The sequence below is a fragment of the Propithecus coquereli genome, unplaced genomic scaffold (assembly GCF_000956105.1).
Source record: "Propithecus coquereli isolate 6110/MARCELLA unplaced genomic scaffold, Pcoq_1.0 Scaffold170, whole genome shotgun sequence".
NCBI classification, from domain to species: Eukaryota; Metazoa; Chordata; class Mammalia; order Primates; family Indriidae; genus Propithecus; species Propithecus coquereli.
The window spans coordinates 958,122-977,735 of NW_012141636.1; the positions used below are offsets into that span (position 1 = coordinate 958,122).

Here is a 19,614-nt window from a genome sequence, read left to right on the forward strand (position 1 = left end):
TTTACCGCACATTTCCCCTCCCCTAGCTCATTTCGCACGACGCAGCGGTTGGGAACACAGACATTTTCGGAGCTGAAGCCGCCACTGCCGCCGCCATTTTGTGTCTGTGGAGAAAGAAGCTGCTGTGGCGGCTGGAAGTGGACGGAGATCACCTGTGAGACGGCGGCGTTTCATACCCGAGGTTCCCCCTGTGTCGTCCCCCAACCCCCCTCCGCGGTCAGCATGTGGTGAAGCCGGAGCCGCGAGAGACCCGGGGAGAGGAAGAGGAGTCAGAAGGGAGGCGGGGTATCGAGAGCGGCTTCAGCTTCAGCTGCGGCGGACCTCGGAGGGGGGCCGCGGCGCAATGTCAGAGCAGACGCCGGCCGAGGCCGGTGCTGCGGGGGCCCGGGAGGACGCCTGTCGGGATTATCAGTCATCGCTCGAAGACCTGACCTTCAATAGCAAACCGCACATCAATATGCTGACCATTCTAGCCGAGGAGAACCTGCCCTTCGCCAAGGAGATCGTCTCTCTCATCGAGGCCCAAACCGCCAAGGTTTTTATACACCCCGCAGCCTCCTATTCTTCTAATACTCCCTGATTTTAGTGTCAGCCTCATCCCAGGTCTCGCTTCCATCCAAAGGGGGACATTATTCCTCCTCTCCAACCCTCCCCCTCCAACTCAGGCTCGGTCTTTGGCCCAGGCTTCGAGTGTGGGCCTCTCTGGCGGGGAGGGAGTGGGGAGGATAAAGGGTGGAGCCCCACTTCCGCTTACCAAGTCCGTATTTAGGCCACCGCATTGTATATCCCGACACACAGGCGTTGAATAGAGCTCTGGGGTGGGGGAGACTGAAAGGCAGTTTGCTTTGGGGAAGTAAGAGTTAAAACAAACCATTTTAACCCCCTGGGAAGGTGGGGAGTGGTTTTCCCAATTTCCCCCAGTACCCTTTTCGGTAATTGTGCTCTCTGGGTTGGAAGGAGGTGAAGGGGGACCTGGGAGCGAGCTGTTTGGGGGTGGGAATAGGAAATTGGCCCCGAGTGGAGCAGCCGCCTGTTAGGAGCCCAACATGGCGCCTGAAAAGCACATGATGCGAAAGGGAAGAGAGGAGAATCCATTCCCTGCCAGCCAGGCAGCTGCTCACACCCGTCAGCCCCATTTTGGGGTGGGGGCGGCTAGATAAAACTCTTATTCTCCTATCGGAGGGTCTAATTTGTCCCAAAATATGGGCAATTGGGGGTGAGTGAGGGTGGGGTTTGGGTGGGGGAGGACATCTTATCCAACCTGTAGGTGGAGAACTGGCCCAGTGGGTAACAAGTACTTGTAGTTTCTCTGAAAAGTTCAGTCCCTCCTCCTCTTCCTTTTCTCTTTTTTCCTCCCTTCCCTGATAGTGAAGACGTGCTTTTCTTCACCCCTTGACAGAAGTGGTCCTCTGCCACCTTATATTTCCCTGTAGTCCTCCTTTTCTGTGGATTCATGTGGGAGCGATATGTCATTTAAGTAAAGTTACTGTTAAACTTAGTTATAATGAATTTTAATAGCTTCCCAGTACTACTTTTTAAGTTATTTTTCAAGCTTGTACTTACGGTTTAGTTTTTTCTAGTTGTTAGTGATTGCGATTATCAGGATGAGCCTCCTTTTAGCAGAGTGAACCCCTTTTAAAAGGCCACTTTAACAACAACCACCAATATGTTTAGAGACGGTTTCTGTCTAGTGTAAAACTGAGTGGTCTGACTCTAATAAATGGTTTTGAAATGTGTGACTGGTATTATAAAATTTGTGAATAAAACATATAAAATATGTATTTGTCTTTTTTATTTACCTTTGTAAGGTGTAGAATCTGTTTCCAAGACTTATTTTTATCTACGTGGTTGTGTGTTTTAAACAAAAGTCTTTAAGTGACTTGGGTTCATTCTTCTTTAGGTTCCATCCACTCTTTTGGGTAAATCTGTTCACAAGATACACGGTTTCAGGTGGTCCTTTCAAACCTTAATTTAAAGAGGACAAAAAGTAAGGTTTTTTTAAGGGCTCAACAGGTTTGTCATGCTCAGCCTGACAGCTAAAATGTCTTCATTCACCTTTTCCTGTGAATGTCTATGTAAAACAGCTATTTTTTTAAGTGTGAGATTAAAAAGGAAACATTCCCCATACTCAACATCCTTTTTTTTATTGATACCATAAACATGTTGGAAATCTTAGTTTTTGCCTTGTTGAAGGCTAAACTTGACATTAATGCATTTTTTTTAAAAAAAAAGCACTTGAATTTTTAAGACGATAACATTGATTTTTTAAAATCTAATTCCCTCATATTATGAGAATTAATATTCCACAGTGCCTGATATTTAGCAGCTCAGGTTGTCACTCAGCAGTTTCCTTGCTGGTTTTTGATGGATCCAGAAGACCTTCGAGAATTGAAAACTAAATGCTGACTATAATGACCACATAAAACTCGTGTTTGTGTGTCGCTACACAGTGGTGAAAATAGATGGACTATTTGCTGGTAAAAGACAGCTGAAGTTTTGGGGGCACACGTTTCCTGGTTATTTTTGTAAAGCCAGATTGAGGAAAAGATGTAAAAGTCACTTTGGGGGACTATTAATCTGGGTTGGGATTGAGGGTGAGGGGAGGGATTTTCTGTCATATGGTAGCAAACTGGCTTGATTTTGTGTTTCTGGAGGTGAATGTCATTTTTTAGCATCTCAGCATAACTAAAATTCACACCTTGACTCCTCCCATGAGGCAGCAGTAGTGAAAAAGATTACATATAAGGATTTTCACTTGTACAATAAAAAGTAGCCTGCTGAACAGATTTTGGTGTTAAAAGAGAGCCTGTTTATCTTCATAAGTACAATAATGACTAAAATGGTGTAAAACATGACATGGTAAGGTAAAGACACAGCAATAAAGCATTTGACATGTTGGTACTTAATGTAGTTTACCCACATGCAGTGGCCTTGTGAACCCTTTTATTATACCTTAAAAGAAGTATTTCCATACAAAGTTATTCAAAGGTTTCCTTAGCCAACTTTTGGTTGTAACGTGTTATCAGAAGCAAGAGCATTTCCACACACTTGTGCGGGCAGTTGGTTTTATGATGGCATTGTGTACTCCAGAGCTGTGAGACTACCCTAGCTACAGGTAGCTATGGGTAAGTGTTATTATTCAGGGATAAGATTCCTATACACATGGGGTGGGTAAATGGGATAACCTAAGATTTTTTTGTTTTTTTAAAAATCATGGGTGCTCCTGTGGAGTCAAAATTAGAAAAAAGTTCATATGGTATGTCTTAATGCTCTTCAACAAGTCTGTGAACCTGCTGATGCTTTCTGGAAGCTTGCTGTGCCTTCTAAAAGCCAGTGATGGGCAGGCATTGCAGTTGAGCGGGGGCAACATTTTTTTACTTTGAAAAGGGCCGCCTGTGTCAACATCACAACACTGGCTCTGCACAAATTTAGAAACCCTGGTTTGTGCATGTCACAGGAAAAATATTTCGACGGAGTGGAGAGTCCATGCTGTGAAGAAAATCTTCAGGACAAATCCTGGTTTCCAGAGTCAAGTTCAACCTGGTTTACGTGATTCAGCGGCTGCTCCATCCAGTTTTTCTTTTATCAGTAACAAACTTGCACCTTCCTGCATGCTCATATGCAAGTTTAAAGTGTTTGGCCATTGACTTCATAAGCGTTTTTAATTTCTTTGTTCGTTTGGATTATAGAGAAGTAATCCTAATGATTTTACAGGTAACAAAAGCTTCATAGACTTTAACATATAAAATATGCCTATGGGAAATTAGGGTTTTTACCAGAGGTCTAAAAACTACCTCATTGAGTCAAGGCACACCATTGTAAGTTAATATGGATCCCAAAGCTGACAATCGGATTACAGAAAGTAATTTTCTCTTGCCTCCCCCTTTTTTATCACAACACGGATCTTTTTACCACGTGAACTTGAAATTCCATTGAGTGTTAAGTGAATGTACTAGAGATTACAGTTTTTCATCCTGGTAATTCTGAGCTTTTGTGTGCTCAATTGAAGATCATTGTAAGAGATGAGAACTTGATTGAACATTTAGGTTCATAAAGGTTAATATCAATTCAAAAGTATTTAGTACCAACAAAAATAGAGGTCTGTATTGTAGGTCTAAAAACTCACTATTAAAAGTATTTCTTTGGTGGCAATTCATTATACTAAACTTCTCAGTTTCTTTTTATTACTTCAGGCTCCTTCCTCAGAGAAACTTCCTGTTATGTACCTTATGGATTCTATCGTGAAAAACGTTGGAAGAGAGTATCTCACTGCCTTTACTAAAAATCTAGTTGCAACATTTATTTGTGTGTTTGAAAAGGTATATATGCATTTAGAAACATTTGAATTTTTTTCTTAAATGTGTTCCTGATTAAATAAATACTTGCTTTGTGTTGGGTTTTCTTGGGTGGTAAAAAGTTTAATTCCTTTGACATTGATCGTTAAGTACCATTTCAAAAAAAGTGGCTAAAGTTAATGTTTTATGTTAGATTTTAAAAACAGACTAAAGATTTACATTATTTAAGAATGGATGAGTTTCTTTTAGAATTGTGGTTTTTTAATTGAGTTTGTTTACTTGATTGAAGATCTGTTTCATCAGTAGAAAATGGGCAAAAAGATATGAAATATCAAGAGTACTTTCAGATTTCATTGTTTAAATTTCTGGTGTTAGGATGTTGACTATTCCTATCTGGAAAAAAAAAAAGCAGTCCTTTAGTGTGTCTCAACTTGTGATTGATTCCTGAAACTTCTGTGTGTTCTCCCCCCGCTTCTTCCTGGAAATGATTCCTCTTTTGTTACTTTGTTCAAGTATGTTTTATGTGAATGTTGTAGGTATGTGTGAATGCTGGACCAGTGAATTGCTTTAGGGTATTTTGGAAATACTTTTCTCCCCCTTAGAAGAAAGGCTTGTTAGTTTCTATGTCTAGAGACTGTAAATTCCTTCTATAACATTGTGTCATGGTAATTTGGTTAATACAGTATTATGTTGAAGACAAGGGATTTGCTGAAGTAATTGTGTCAGGCTTTATCTTTCACACTTAGCAAAAGGGCACTTACAAGATACTTAGGTTTAAAGATTGTTTCCTAACAAATGATTGGTAGTTCTTACATTTTAGTAGATGAGCACCCGTTGTGTCAGTTGTCAGATTTGTAAAATTGTGATTTTTCTTTGGAACAACTATTACTGGATTTTACCTGTTTGTTAGAACAAAAAGTGTGTAGTTGCTACTTGGGTAATTTTTTAAAGTTCTTAAAGAAAAGAAATAGTATATACAGAAGAAATTTAGAAAGTTATATTTTAGATAGCATTAAAAAGCTTGTTAATTAATAGTGTATCGTAGACATTTGCTGAATACTGGGTACCTGAGGCCATAGTTTTAAGGAGAAGCTTAACCTCTTGGTTTTGGTTTCAGTATGTTCAAATTTGTTTGGTAGCATACCTTTACTGGATCTAACTGGGCATTAACACTACAGTTGACAGAAATGACCTTGTAGTAAATATATTATCTAAAGACTTGTGAATATAGTTAAGGCTTTACTGTCCTACTTAAAAATCTAAGTTCTTTCAAGTATTAAGTTTCTCTGATGGCTAATTTTATAAAAAATGTTATGCCCATCACAAATGTGAGCTGATACGTCACATAAAACTAAAACTTATCAGTAGTTAAGATTTTGTGAATTTCAATTATTAAGGTGCTTTCCACATTACACATAGCCTGTTCATAGGTACTAACCTATTGTATTGCAGAAGATTGGTTAGTCAGATAGTGTTGTCTTAATTTTAACTTTGTACTACCATGTAAATAATTTTAAAAATTTAAGCCATCTGTAAATGATTTTCTAGTTTTATGTTTCGTCCAGAGTAAGAGTAACATTAGGAATATTATACCAAGCCCTAAAACGTGGAAACATTTTGTACATGCAAAAACTTGCCTAGTTGATTGCTTGCATGAAGGCTAGGTGATAATGACTTTAATAATTCTAATTGTTTTTGAAGGAGAAATTTCTTTATTAACTTTACATTTGTAAACCAAATGCATCTTTGATAAATCATTACTGTTGTATATATTTACCAATGGGCAGTATAGTTCTGTATGTTCTTTATGCTCTATATAAAGAGCGGGGATTTATGTAGCTTTATACTTAATATATAAAACATTCTATAGTAACTTAACAAGCCATAGAATTGTTCTGTTGTTCTAGGTGGATGAAAATACTAGAAAAAGTTTATTTAAGTTACGTTCCACATGGGATGAAATATTCCCTTTGAAGAAACTTTATGCCCTGGATGTCAGAGTCAATTCATTAGATCCTGCTTGGCCTATTAAACCTCTGCCCCCCAATGTGAATACATCTAGCATCCATGTGAATCCTAAATTTTTAAATAAATCGGTAAGTTTTAACATGAATGGCATATAATGAATACTTTTAACTATCAAATTTTGAATTCTGTAAAACTTCTTTCCAGAAAGCAAAAATGGAACACCCTGTGCTGAATCAGTTCAATTTGAAAAAAAAAACATAATAGCATTATATATTTAAAATTCTTACTTAAAAATATATTTGCCTTGTTTAGGTATTATGTAACATTTATTTTGGATTTTAAATTCCTGGAAAGTTTTCTGTGTGATATTTAAGAATATGGATAGTATTAAGAGTTAAGTTGAAAACTTTTAGTTACCCCTTAGCTTCCTTTATAGCTATGATACCTTTTTCTTAACAAAGTATTTTTTCTTTATAGCCTGAGGAGCCTTCAACACCTGGCACAGTGGTCAGCTCCCCTAGCATCTCCACTCCTCCAATTGTTCCTGATATACAAAAGAATCTTACCCAAGAACAACTAATACGGCAACAATTACTGGCAAAACAAAAACAGTTGTTAGAACTTCAGCAGAAAAAGCTTGAGCTTGAGCTAGAGCAAGCTAAGGCACAACTGGTAAGTGGAGGAGATTGATATTTTAAATATTTTAAACCTTTCTTCCAATAGGGAAGTAATTATTTTGTGTTTGAATTGTATTAACATGTTACTTTTATTAATGGTGTATTCGTTTCCACTTTTATTTATTTGAAAATTATGGTGTATTAATTAGACCATATTTTTATGTCCTTATTGTAAATTCACTTGATTGAAAGCTGTACTGTTACTTCGAAATAATTTTCTATTAGATTGCTGTCTTATAAGGTAGCACCTTAATTTTGTTTCGCTATTATGTTATGTGTACTTAATATTTCAGTTTCAATATGGCAGGTGTGTTGTAAATATTTTTGCATACCCTTTAATGTTTTATGAGCTTATGCTTCATGAACAGAAAATCAGGTTCCTAAAAGCCTGCAAGAGAAAGGCCATCACAAAGTTAGGGAGGCCAGGAAGATTATATATTTCTGTGCATGAATGACCTTATATTTAGTTATCTTACTTAGCATCTGAGTTTGAGAGAGAAGAGATATAGGAAGGCAGAATTTTATAAGTTCATTAACAGTAGTACCATTTTGGGAGAAACTAAATTTTATTACTTAGAATTTATTTATTTGGAATGACTCTTTGACTTTTAGGCAGCTGGAGTGTAGTGTGATTTTGTAATTTCTTAGCAGCAATCTGGCTCAGAATCCTGAATAATAAAGAAGAGGGAAATTTAATTTTTTTTCATTCTATCTGGAGATTATATTACAAAACCTCAAAGTAAAGGACTAGTAAGAAATAATGGGCCGCTTAAGTATATGGACTTTTCTCCTCTTTTCGTTGTAATCTCAGTTTATACATTAGAAATATACAATGTAAATACCATGTTGAGTAAATGGATTTTTTGAATCAAGCATTATATTCTTCAGTTGTTTACAGTTTCTTGACAAACAATCTGCATGTTTTACAGTATTAACATAAAAATTTATTTGTATTTCAGGCAGTTTCTCTTAGTGTTCAGCAGGAAACATCCAACTTAGGTCCTGCATCTGCACCTTCCAAATTACATGTTTCACAAATTCCCCCTATGGCAGTTAAAGCTCCCCATCAGGTTCCTGTGCAACCTGAGAAAACCCGTCCAGGTCCATCCTTACAAATTCAGGATTTGAAAGGGACTAACCGGGATCCCCGTCTTAATAGGATAAGCCAGCATTCTCATGGAAAAGATCAAAGTCACAGGAAAGAATTCCTAATGAACACATTGAACCAATCTGATATTAAGACAAGTAAAACTGTACCCTCTGAAAAACTAAATTCATCCAAGCAAGACAAAAGTAAATCAGGTGAAAAAATAACCAAGAAAGAACTTGACCAATTAGATTCTAAATCTAAATCTAAATCTAAATCACCATCACCTTTGAAAAACAAATTATCTCACACAAAAGACTTGAAAAATCAAGAATCTGAAAGTATGAGGTTGTCTGATATGAATAAGAGAGATCCAAGATTAAAAAAACATCTTCAAGATAAGACTGATGGCAAAGATGATGATGTAAAAGAGAAGAGAAAAACTACAGAAAAAAAAGATAAAGATGAGCACATGAAATCATCTGAACACAGACTGGTTGGAAGTAGAAATAAAATAATAAATGGCATTGTACAAAAACAGGATACAATAATAGAAGAATCAGAAAAACAGGGGACAAAACCAGGGAGATCGAGTACTAGAAAGCGATCAAGATCTCGATCACCCAAGTCTCGGTCACCAATTATCCATTCCCCAAAGAGAAGAGATAGGCGGTCACCCAAAAGAAGGCAAAGGAGTATGTCTCCAACTTCGACACCCAAAGCAGGAAAGACTCGCCAATCAGGAATTAAGCAGTCACATATGGAAGAGTTTACACCACCTTCCAGGGAAGACAGAAATGCTAAGCGAAGTAATAAACAGGATGTTCGAGATCCAAGGCGAATGAAAAAGTCTGAAGAGGATCGACCACAAGAAACTGCAAATCAGCATTCTACAAAGTCAGGCACTGAACCAAAGGAGAATATAGAAAATTGGCAAAGTTCCAAGTCTACCAAAAGATGGAAATCTGGTTGGGAAGAAAATAAAAGGTATGATGTTAACATTTTTAGTAAAATAGAATAATAACATTTTAAAATACTGTTCATTTAAAAATTGGAAAATGTTTATCGGGTGCTATTAGTACCTTATTTTTTCCATTTAATTCTTATAACCCTGTAGGTTAAATACCATTATTATTTCTATTTTACAGATAAGGAAACTGAAGTTTAGAAAGGTTAAATAATCTACCTAAGGCTACAGTCCAGGACATGCAAGAATCAGAATTCATATGTTTTTCCTGGTTTCATATCTTGTGTTCTTAATCATTTAATTACTTTTTCTGCTTACATGTGTTCATTTTAGCCATATCCTTTGAAAAGTTTCCTTAAATATGGTCCTTAGTATTTTTTGAAAAACATTTTAAATTAACATACTGCTTTTGTGATTTTAGTTTACAACAGGGTGATGAACATAGTAAATCTCCTCATCTAAGGCATAGGGAGAGCTGGTCAAGCACTAAAGGAATTCTGTCACCTCGACCCCCCAAGCAGCAGCAGCATCGATTAAGTGTAGATGCCAATCTTCAGATTCCTAAAGAGTTAACTCTTGCAAGCAAAAGAGAATTACTTCAAAAGGTAGTTACTATGATTAATCCCATGTAGTCATTATTCTCTTTTAATTTTTTTGTAAATACTTTTTATATTTAAAATGTTTAATTTCCTTTTATCACCCCATGCAGACGAGTGAACGTTTAGCATCTGGTGAAATTACACAGGAAGAATTCCTTGTTGTTGTGCATCAAATTCGACAGATATTTCAGTATCAAGAAGGTAAACATAGATGCAATGTACGGGATAGTCCTACAGAAGAAAATAAAGGTGGATTAAAAAAGAAACCTCTCTTATCTGATGCTGAATTAACCTACTATGAACATAAAGCAAAACTGAAAAGGACACAGGTTCAGCATTCATTTCCAAGACTTGATCTCTTAGATCCTGATATTTTTGACTACCCTTTGACTGATGCCTTGTTGTCTGGAATAGAATGTGAGCCATCCAAAAGTAAACATGCAAGTAGGAATAGTGGAGCACAGTTTGACAGAAAAGAACAATTTAGTGAAAGAGCAAGACGTCTTTCTCCTATATCTGGGAGTCGTACTTATGCTGAGAATCTTTCACCCCATGAGGGCCGGAGAAGACATGACGAGCAAGTCTCTGCTAAAGGTAGAAAAAGTTAAATCAGATTATGCCTATTGAATCACACAGCAGTGAAGGGAAAATGAACAAGCTAAGTGGGGATGGATTTTTATGACTGTTCAGACTACTGTTTTTTTTTTTCCGTTTATTTTATGTTTTTTCCGTCTAAGGAAATGGAAGGGAAGGGAGCTAATATGTTAAGGCTAGTTGTGTGTCAGGTACTTCACTAGGTTCTTTTATATGTAACTTGATTTAATCCTCACAACAACCCAGTGAAATGTATATTATCCCCATTTTACAGATAGGAAATATAACTAGAGAGGTTAAATAACTTGCTCTCAAAGTCAATTATTAAATTGACAGGATGGGTTTTTTTTAACCCAGGTTTGTCTGACTCTAGAGGATATCGTTTTATCTGCTGCTTGATGTTGTCTGTCTTTTCCTGCCCCTCTAATATAGTGAGGTTGTTCTGTATATCTTTGGATAAACATTTGTATGAATATAGAAAGAAGATTTTGAAATAATTTGATATAAATTTGGATTTAGTGGAAATATTTTTTTTTCTTTTTAAAAGGTGTACGAGAAGAGCAGAGATCTCCATTCAATGATCGTTTTCCACTTAAGCGACCTCGATATGAAGATTCAGATAAACCTTTTGTAGATAGCCCAGGAGCAAGATTTTCCAGTCTTGATACAAATCAGCGACTTACGGCTTTGGCTGAAGACAGACCATTATTTGATGGACCCGCTAGGCCATCGGTAACGAGAGATGGCCCAACCAAGATGATTTTTGAAGGACCTAATAAATTAAGCCCTAGAATTGATGGACCTCCCACACCAGGTTCTCTTCGGTTTGATGGGTCACCAGGACAAATGGGGGGAGGAGGCCCTTTGAGATTTGACGGACCACAAGGTCAGCTAGGAGGTGGGTGTCCTTTGAGATTTGAAGGTCCTCCAGGACCAGTAGGGACGCCTCTGCGGTTTGAGGGGCCAATTGGTCAAGCTGGAGGAGGTGGTTTTCGGTTTGAAGGTTCCCCTGGTCTTAGGTTTGAGGGATCTGCAGGTGGTTTGAGATTTGAGGGACCAGGGGGCCAGCCTGTGGGTGGTCTCAGATTTGAGGGACATCGTGGTCAACCTGTAGGTGGTCTAAGATTTGAAGGACCTCATGGTCAGCCTGTGGGTGGACTTAGATTTGATAGTCCCCGAGGTCAGCCTGTAGGTGGACTTAGATTTGAGGGAGGTCATGGTCCATCAGGAGCTGCAATTAGGTTTGATGGACCTCATGGTCAGCCAGGAGGAGGGATCAGATTTGAGGGCCCTTTGTTACAGCAAGGAGTTGGAATGAGGTTTGAGGGCCCCCATGGCCAGTCAGTAGCTGGTCTGAGATTTGAAGGACAACATAATCAACTTGGTGGGAACCTTAGGTTTGAGGGTCCACATGGTCAACCAGGGGTTGGGATCAGGTTTGAAGGACCTTTAGTCCAACAAGGAGGTGGAATGAGGTTTGAGGGTCCTCCTGTACCAGGAAGTGGCCTGAGAATTGAAGGGCCTCTGGGTCAGGGTGGTCCAAGATTTGAAGGTTGTCATGCTTTAAGGTTTGATGGGCAGCCAGGTCAGCCATCACTCTTGCCAAGATTTGATGGATTACATGGTCAGCCAGGTCCTAGATTTGAAAGAACTCCTGGTCAGCCAGGCCCACAGAGGTTTGATGGACCACCTGGACAGCAGGTTCAACCAAGATTTGATGGTGTACCTCAAAGATTTGATGGTCCACAACACCAGCAAGCATCAAGGTTTGATATTCCTCTTGGTCTTCAAGGCACAAGATTTGACAATCATCCTTCACAAAGGCTTGAATCAGTGGCTTTCAATCAGACTAGTCCATATAATGATCCTCCTGGCAATGCTTTTAATGCCCCGTCCCAAGGACTACAGTTCCAAAGACATGAACAAATATTTGATTCACCTCAAGGACCAAATTTTAATGGACCACATGGTCCTGGAAGCCAGAGTTTTTCAAATCCCCTTAACCGAGCTTCTGGACACTATTTTGATGAAAAAAATCTTCAGAGTTCTCAATTTGGAAACTTTGGCAATTTACCTGCTCCAATAACAGTAGGAAATATTCAAGCGTCTCAACCGGTAAGTCTGTTGTAGTTCTAAATTTATGTTGTATGCAGATAACGTAACCATTTTTTAATGTTTTTAGGGTTTGAGGAAGGTTTTCAGAACTTAGTTTATTGTGTATATTGTAAAGAAGTTTTTAATGTACTCTAAAGCCCCATTTTCTAGGGAAATGGGATGAGAGTCTTTTGGGGATTACATTTGCAATTTAAATCCAAAACTGGTTTTAGCTCTTTTGCGATCCAGAGAAATATCTCAGTCATCCTCCTCAACCCCTGTTTTTTCGTTTTTGCTTTAACACTGGTAAAGTTGTACAATTGTGTTTCATGGATCTCTGCTACATTTGAGCCCTGATATGCTTTAAAGTAACTGCAGAGTTGATTGTTTAGACTATTTTTTGACAAAGAACTTCCTTAGCCTGAGTTAAATGAAATTAAATTCTCCATGCTTTTACAGTCTGCAGTTCTCTTTTTCGTCCTCTCTTCCTACTTTTTACCCTTTCTAGTCACTCCAAACACAGGTGTTTGATATTAATGTCAACACGGAAAACTTGCTACTTGCCTTCCAAATACATTCTAGTTACCTAAACATGTATAGATACCTATTGGTATTCTTTTGAACTTGTTCTGCATACATTTTAAAATGCGTATTGAAATAACTTTAAAGCAATGTTTTTACAGTTTGTGATTAATTCAGTTCATTTTGAATGACGACTTTAGCATGCCTGCTGGAATTCTCCTGGGCTAAGTTTACTTCATTTTCCAAATATTGACACTTTCTTACCAGGACAAATTTATAGTAGTAAGATTGCATGGAAGACAGTATAAAATAAGAGATTTTTAAAGTACATTATTGATAGAAAGTAGTCTTCTGTTCATATCCAATGGTTTGGAAAAAAAGTTGGCCTGCCTAGTTAGATTTACTCTATTGTATGACCTTGAAAAAAATGATACTATTATTGACAGATACTCTAGAATGGGACTTGACTTACTTAGACTTGTTCCTACATTATACAGAATTGGTGGGGTTTTTGTTACCTATACACACCACTGAAAATTCACATGGACACTGAACAAGGCTTATAAATGCATATTTACCTAGCAGCAACTTGTAGAAGTCCTGCCTCTCTCTGGACTACAAATACTGCTATTTGTATGCCAGAACAGTTCTTGCTTCATGACTTTTATTTTTTAACATTCCCTTTGATATCTTTTACAATCTACTTTGCAATTTAGCCGTAACTGTATCCAAAGATGATGGCCAAGCATAATGATCACCGTGAGTTAAGATTGCTAATTAAAGCAATAATTTTGATATCTGTGGAAAGAGGTCAAGGGTCAAGAGTTCTGGCCTTAGTTTTGTTGCTAATTATCCCCTATGATTGTGTACAAGTCACATCACTGGATGTCCGTTCTTCTATTTGTAACATAAGAGAAAGCACCAGCAAGGTCAAGTGACTTGTATAAGGTCACACAGCTAGTTGGTGGCTACCTTATGTTTGCATGGTATCTTAAACTTTTCAAAGAAATGTCAACCCATTCTCAGTTCCTTATAACTCTGTGAAACAGATAAGGGAAGGTATTATTGTTCTTGTTTGTAGAAGACCTAGAAGTGAACTGACCCAGCCAAGTTACCTTTCTAAATCTTTATTATTGTATCAGCCAGGCCTTGTGATACCTGTGAATATTTTTATGTGATTAGAGTGTTAAAGTTTTACTTAAAACATGGAAAGGATGTTCTTAAAATCAAGGTTTATCTTAAAGGTTCTGACTGGTGTTGGTCAGCCAGTGGCTTTTGGCCAAGGACAACAATTTTTACCAGTTCATCCACAAAATCCTGGAGCATTTGTTCAGAATCCTTCAGGTATGTATTTTCTAAACTTTGTTTTTCAAAAGACAATTATTGTTCTGTTGAATACCTAACTTTGTCAATTTTATAAAATGACAATTCTGAGAGGACATAATTAATTTAGAGAAATTTAATCTGGCTAAAATGTTTTTGTCCCTTTTCTAAGTTTGTTTACGTTGTTGGTATGTACTTAGACTGGCCCTGTTTACTGCTAGAGATGGTTAGCCAGGACTTGTAGACCTTAAAAAAGAGGGAAGGGAACCTACTAGGTGGAAGCTAGGATGTGGGATGGGGGTGTGACATTTGTGTTGCTATAGAATGAAATAAATGACAAACCTCAGACATGTTGATTATTTCATATTTTGAGTTTTTGTTTTGTATGTGTGTTATGATCCAGTAAACATTTATTAAGTGAATACTGGGGAATATCACCTTATAAAGTTGATTCTTTTATGTGTTTTTATGGTCACTCAAATAGAAAAAAACTGATTTCCTCTCCAGGTCACCCAATAAGCATCTTTGTTACTATGGGGTGAGACATAACTAATACTGGATGTAAGAGCTTTAAAAATGAATTTTAGTTTTAATATGTGGTAAATGGAAAGTATATAAATTATGGTGATTTGTTATATAACTGTGAAGTTAATATATTGAGAACTAGCCTAACCAAATAGTAGTGATACTTGCTTAAATTTATAAATCATTAAAAAAGTCATTTTCAGAAATATGCTTTAATGTAACATTGAGTTATTCAGTTTACAGATTTAGGGAGTTTTCAAAAATTTATGAAGTAATTAGGAAATTCCTAACCAAACTCTCCTTTATGATTAGTTCTTAAATTGTGTCATCTCAAGAAATTTATTCAATTAATTTGAAAGCTTTTTATTTTTAATTTCTAGATGGACAATTAGGATCAATTTGTGTTTGTTAGGTTTTTTTGTTGTCACTATAATGAAAAAGGGAGGAAAGAATTTGGGATCTAAAGTCCAGACGACCAGGGTTAGAATCTCTGTGCTGCCGCTTTATAGGTGGGCGTGGTTTAAGCAAGTATCCTCCCTGCGATTCAGTTTTTTCCTTTGTAAACAGGATATGGTACTATCACTATTAGCCAGGGATTTTTGTTTGTTTTAAGAGAATCAAATGAGATAGTTTATGCAAAAGTACTTCGTAACATGTAAAGTTCTATATAAATATATTTTCCTTTAGAACTCAGTTTATATTGTTGAGTAGAGGATTTGTTGTATTCAGGTTAGTGGTGTGAGATAGGGTGCAAAAACTATAAATTTTCTTTTTGCTTTTACAACCTTGGGTTACATGTGTATATACACAGGGCATAGTAGTGTCACAGAAGAAATCACATCTTATTCCTTAGTCCCTTGGGTTGAAGTTCTCCTTACAAGAGGTGTGAACATTATTCAGTGTGCTATATTTAGCTTCTTTCAAGGTTCTTTCTTTAATTTGAAAGTGAAAATGTCTCTTTTCCAGTAATAAATATACTCATGTTCATTTTTTCATTCAGGCATATGTTGATCATTTACTACTGTATGCTAGGCATTGTGCTAGGATGAATTTAATAAGGTACATCCTTCAAAGAGCTTTATGGTGTAGCACATCTATTGATTTTTATTTTATTGTTTTTGGTTTAACAAACACTGTATAAAATGCCAAACACCTCAGTGCCTTACAAATATTAATTCATCCTCATAACAACTTTAGGTGGGAAATATTATTATCCTTTTACAGGCACAGGAAGCTGAGGCACAGATAAGTAACTTCATCATGTCATAAAACTAGAAAGTGGAATTTCTAGCTAGCATCCCAGTTGTCTTGTTCCACAGTTCATGCTCTTGATCACTAAACTTGACTGCCCTGAGACATATGAATAGCTACTTATGCCTCTTAGACATATAAATAGCAAATTCTAATGCAATATAAATGTTAAATTAGTGTGTGAAATGCTGTTGTAATTGGTTAACTATAGAGGTTGATTTATTCATTCAAGCATTCATTTAATGTGAATAAACATTAATTAGCCTACTGTATATAGTAGGCACTGTGATAAGTATACCATGGTTAAGGTTAAGGATTATGTGTATTGTGGGTATAAATTGAATTTCTGCCTCAAGAGGTATTTTTAGTGATTTCAGAACTTTGTTCTGGAAGTGTAGTGAGATGCATCATAGTGACATATAAATGCATTAAAATATTGTTTTTATAGTTGAGTTAAAGACTCACAATTATTAGAAGAGTGCTTAGCAAAATATGGGATTGCAATGATTCCTCACCTAGCATAACAAGATTGTTATGCTTGTCTGATTCAAGTTATTGAAGTTTTAGTAAGCCTGACACCTGTTCAGCAATAGCCTGAGCTGCTTTGCAAGGGTGGTATATGATTCAGAAAAGATCATAGGGGCAGGTGTACTCTGAGTTACATAAAATATCACTGTTTTCAGGTTAGTTTTCAACATTTGTCCTAGAATATATTTTCAAGTGGTAATGATTGTTGACCTAAAGTAAGAGTTAATTTTAGGAGCTTTTGAAATAATTAAACCGATCATTAATAAGATTTTGTTAAATTTACCATTGGTAGGACATATCTTAAAGAAAACTTTGAAAAATGCTCAGTATAATTTCCATCTTTAAGTTGTACTTTTATTTTTAAGAATGTTATTTTCTTTAAAGGAGCCATTCCTAAGGCATATCCTGATAATCATCTCAGTCAGGTGGATGTAAATGAGTTGTTTTCAAAACTGTTAAAAACAGGAATTCTCAAATTGTCCCAGCCTGATTCAGCAACAACACGTAAGTATGGTTTTATATTTATACAAAGCTTCACTGAATTTTAGAGATGTATGATGTAATATAATGATACAAGTTATGATAAAGGTCCTTACTTAGAATAATTGAATTCTTACATATACCTTTATTCTTGATTTTTGAAAATCAAATACAATTTTTTATAATGAAATTGTTTTAAATTTTCTAAGATTGAACTATTACCCTTACAGTGGGCATTTGTTTCCGTTAACAAACATTGCTGCAAATATCATGTACAGACTTTATTATTTACGTTAATTTAACTTTGGGAAATCATTTGAAAATTAATAAAATAAAATTTCATGAAGATTCACTTTTAAGAGATCAGACTTAACATCACATATCAAAGAATTTTATTAGATTCCTTAGCCAATAAACTTCAGATCAGGAGCACTAAATAGACTAGGTAGATTTCTCTATATGCTTATAACACTATAGTGTTCCTCTGTAAAGAATACATGGAGAATGATATTGAGAAATTTGTATGTCTCCTTTCAATTGAAGAAGTAAATGAAGTTGCTGCTCAGCCTCCCCCTGAAGAGGAGGAAGATCAAAATGAAGATCAAGATGTTCCAGATCTTACTAATTTTACGATTGAAGAATTGAAACAGTATGTAATCTAATTTTAATAACAGTGGAAATTATTACTATTAGTGCTATTTCATTTTATCCTTTTACTGTTCTAAAATTTAGGAAGCCTTTTTTTTAATGTGATAAAATATACATAATATCTTTAGGAAGGCTATTTTTAAATTTCCTTTTAAAATCTTCTAATGCACAAGTACTTAGCAAAAAGGCCACCCCAAAATTTTCATTTTTTATTTTATAATTTTCATTATTTATTTATGTGTTTGGTACAGAAACTATAGGAAATTGAAGTACTAGGTATTGATAATTTATTCGTGTGTTCCTTTTTATCTTCATTTTCTCTTTATCATTTTTCTTTTTTTTTTGAGACAGAGTCTCACTCTGTTGCCCTGGCTAGAGTGAGTGCCGTGGCGTCAGCCTAGCTCACAGCAACCTCACACTCCTGGGCTCAAGCAATCCTTCTGCCTCAGCCTCCCGAGTAGCTGGGACCACAGGCATGCGCCACCATGCCTGGCTAATTTTTCTATTTTTAGTAGAGACGGCGTCTCTCTCTTGCTCAGGCTGGTTTCGAATTCCTGAGCTCAAACAGTCTGCCCGCCTTGGCCTCCCAGAGTGCTAGGATTATAGGCATGAGCCACCGCGCCCGGCCTATCATTTTTCTATATTGATGTTCTTACATTTTGTATGTTCAGAAATGAGACTTTTATAGTCCACCATTTAAAAAAAGTTTTTCAAATCTATTTTCATTTTATGAGTAATGTATGTTCATTGTGGAAAATTAGAAATAAAATCAAGAAAATAAAATTACCTATAGTTCTCACTTTACGGATAACAATGTTAACATTTGGTGTGTATCTTTTCATACTTTTCTATTGCCTATATAAATAATTTTTTTTTGTTTGCTTTTTGAGACAAGGTCTTGCTCTGTTGCTTGGGCTAGAGTGCAGTGGTGTCGTCATAGCTCACTGCAACCTCAAACTCCTGGGCGCGTGATCCTCCCGCCTCAGCCTCCTGAGTAGCTGAGACTACAGGTGTGCGCCACCACACCCCGCTCATTTTTCTGTTTTTGGTAGAGACAGGGTCTCACTCGTGCTCAGGCTGGTCTCGAATTGCTGGCCTGAAGTGATCTTCCCATGTCAGCCTCCCAGAGTGCTAGGATTACAGGCATGAGGCACTGCGCGCAGCCTGTATTGCCTATATTACTTACGTAAAAAAATATTTAAACCAGTTTTCCAGTATATGTATTCATTATGTCCTTCTGAGTACTTTATAAAAAAAATAGCTAATGGGCTTCATTCTTTTAAAAATCAGTATTTTTTTCAAAGTAATACTTTCACATAGTTAAAGGCTTATAATAAAGGATGGCATCCCTTTTTCTTGCTACTTGTCTTCACCCAACTCTGTCCCCAGAGACAACTGTTTTTAAAAAAACTCTTCATATTTTTCTGACATTTATCTCTTTATTTCTTAAAATATGCATATTTTTCTGTTTCTTGATTTATCACATCTAGATAAAATCTTTTGACTTTCTGAAAGTGACAGTTTAGCTCTTTTACTGTTCTACCAACTTCATGTAGTTATAAAACTAGTTTTCATTAAATCATTTAGTATTAATATGTGACTAAATATTTATTTTGTTTGCTTTAATACAAAGTATCAGTGTTCTATACTTTGCTTTATTCTATATATTTTTTTCCTTGGCATTAATAACTGCTCTTTATTTACTTATTTGGTCTGTATACCTCTTTCTTCCCAAATTGGGAGCCCAGAATTTTAAGAAACTGATTATTGCTGACCACAGTTTCTCAGTGGTCTTCTAATTTTTGTTTTTAGTTACCCATGTTATTATTATTTTGTCTTCTGTACTTTTTTTTTTTTTTTACTGTTCTTTAGACCAAAATAGAGGAGTTGAATTATTCGAAACTCCAAAGATCTAGAAAAGTGAAAGGCATGTCCACTTTAATATTGACTCCAAGCTAAGACTAGGTGAACTGTTGCCTTGTTAGCTAGCATAGGATCACTCCATTTTTAGCTAAAAGGAAATAAGTAAGTGGGTCAAGCCTATCAATAAGAAGAC

At 36.4% G+C, this 19,614-nt stretch overlaps 1 protein-coding gene across 3 annotated transcripts in view; it reads left to right on the top strand.

Annotated features, from left to right (window-relative positions):
- Positions 1–19,614, top strand: part of PCF11 (PCF11 cleavage and polyadenylation factor subunit) — a 23,848-nt gene continuing 4,234 nt past the window's right edge. The window contains exons 1-11 of one of the 3 annotated variants that reach the window (XM_012641827.1): positions 1–535; positions 4,194–4,319; positions 6,203–6,391; positions 6,741–6,935; positions 7,900–9,014; positions 9,416–9,599; positions 9,704–9,794; positions 10,735–12,302; positions 14,048–14,147; positions 16,815–16,934; positions 17,454–17,559. In XM_012641827.1, the coding sequence (XP_012497281.1) occupies positions 344–535; positions 4,194–4,319; positions 6,203–6,391; positions 6,741–6,935; positions 7,900–9,014; positions 9,416–9,599; positions 9,704–9,794; positions 10,735–12,302; positions 14,048–14,147; positions 16,815–16,934; positions 17,454–17,559 (3,986 nt within the window). In that variant the 5' untranslated portion in view covers positions 1–343. Of the gene's footprint in view, positions 536–4,193; positions 4,320–6,202; positions 6,392–6,740; positions 6,936–7,899; positions 9,015–9,415; positions 9,600–9,703; positions 10,188–10,734; positions 12,303–14,047; positions 14,148–16,814; positions 16,935–17,453; positions 17,560–19,614 lie in introns of all 3 variants that reach the window. The other 2 variants (XM_012641825.1, XM_012641826.1) reach the window with 2 other exon arrangements.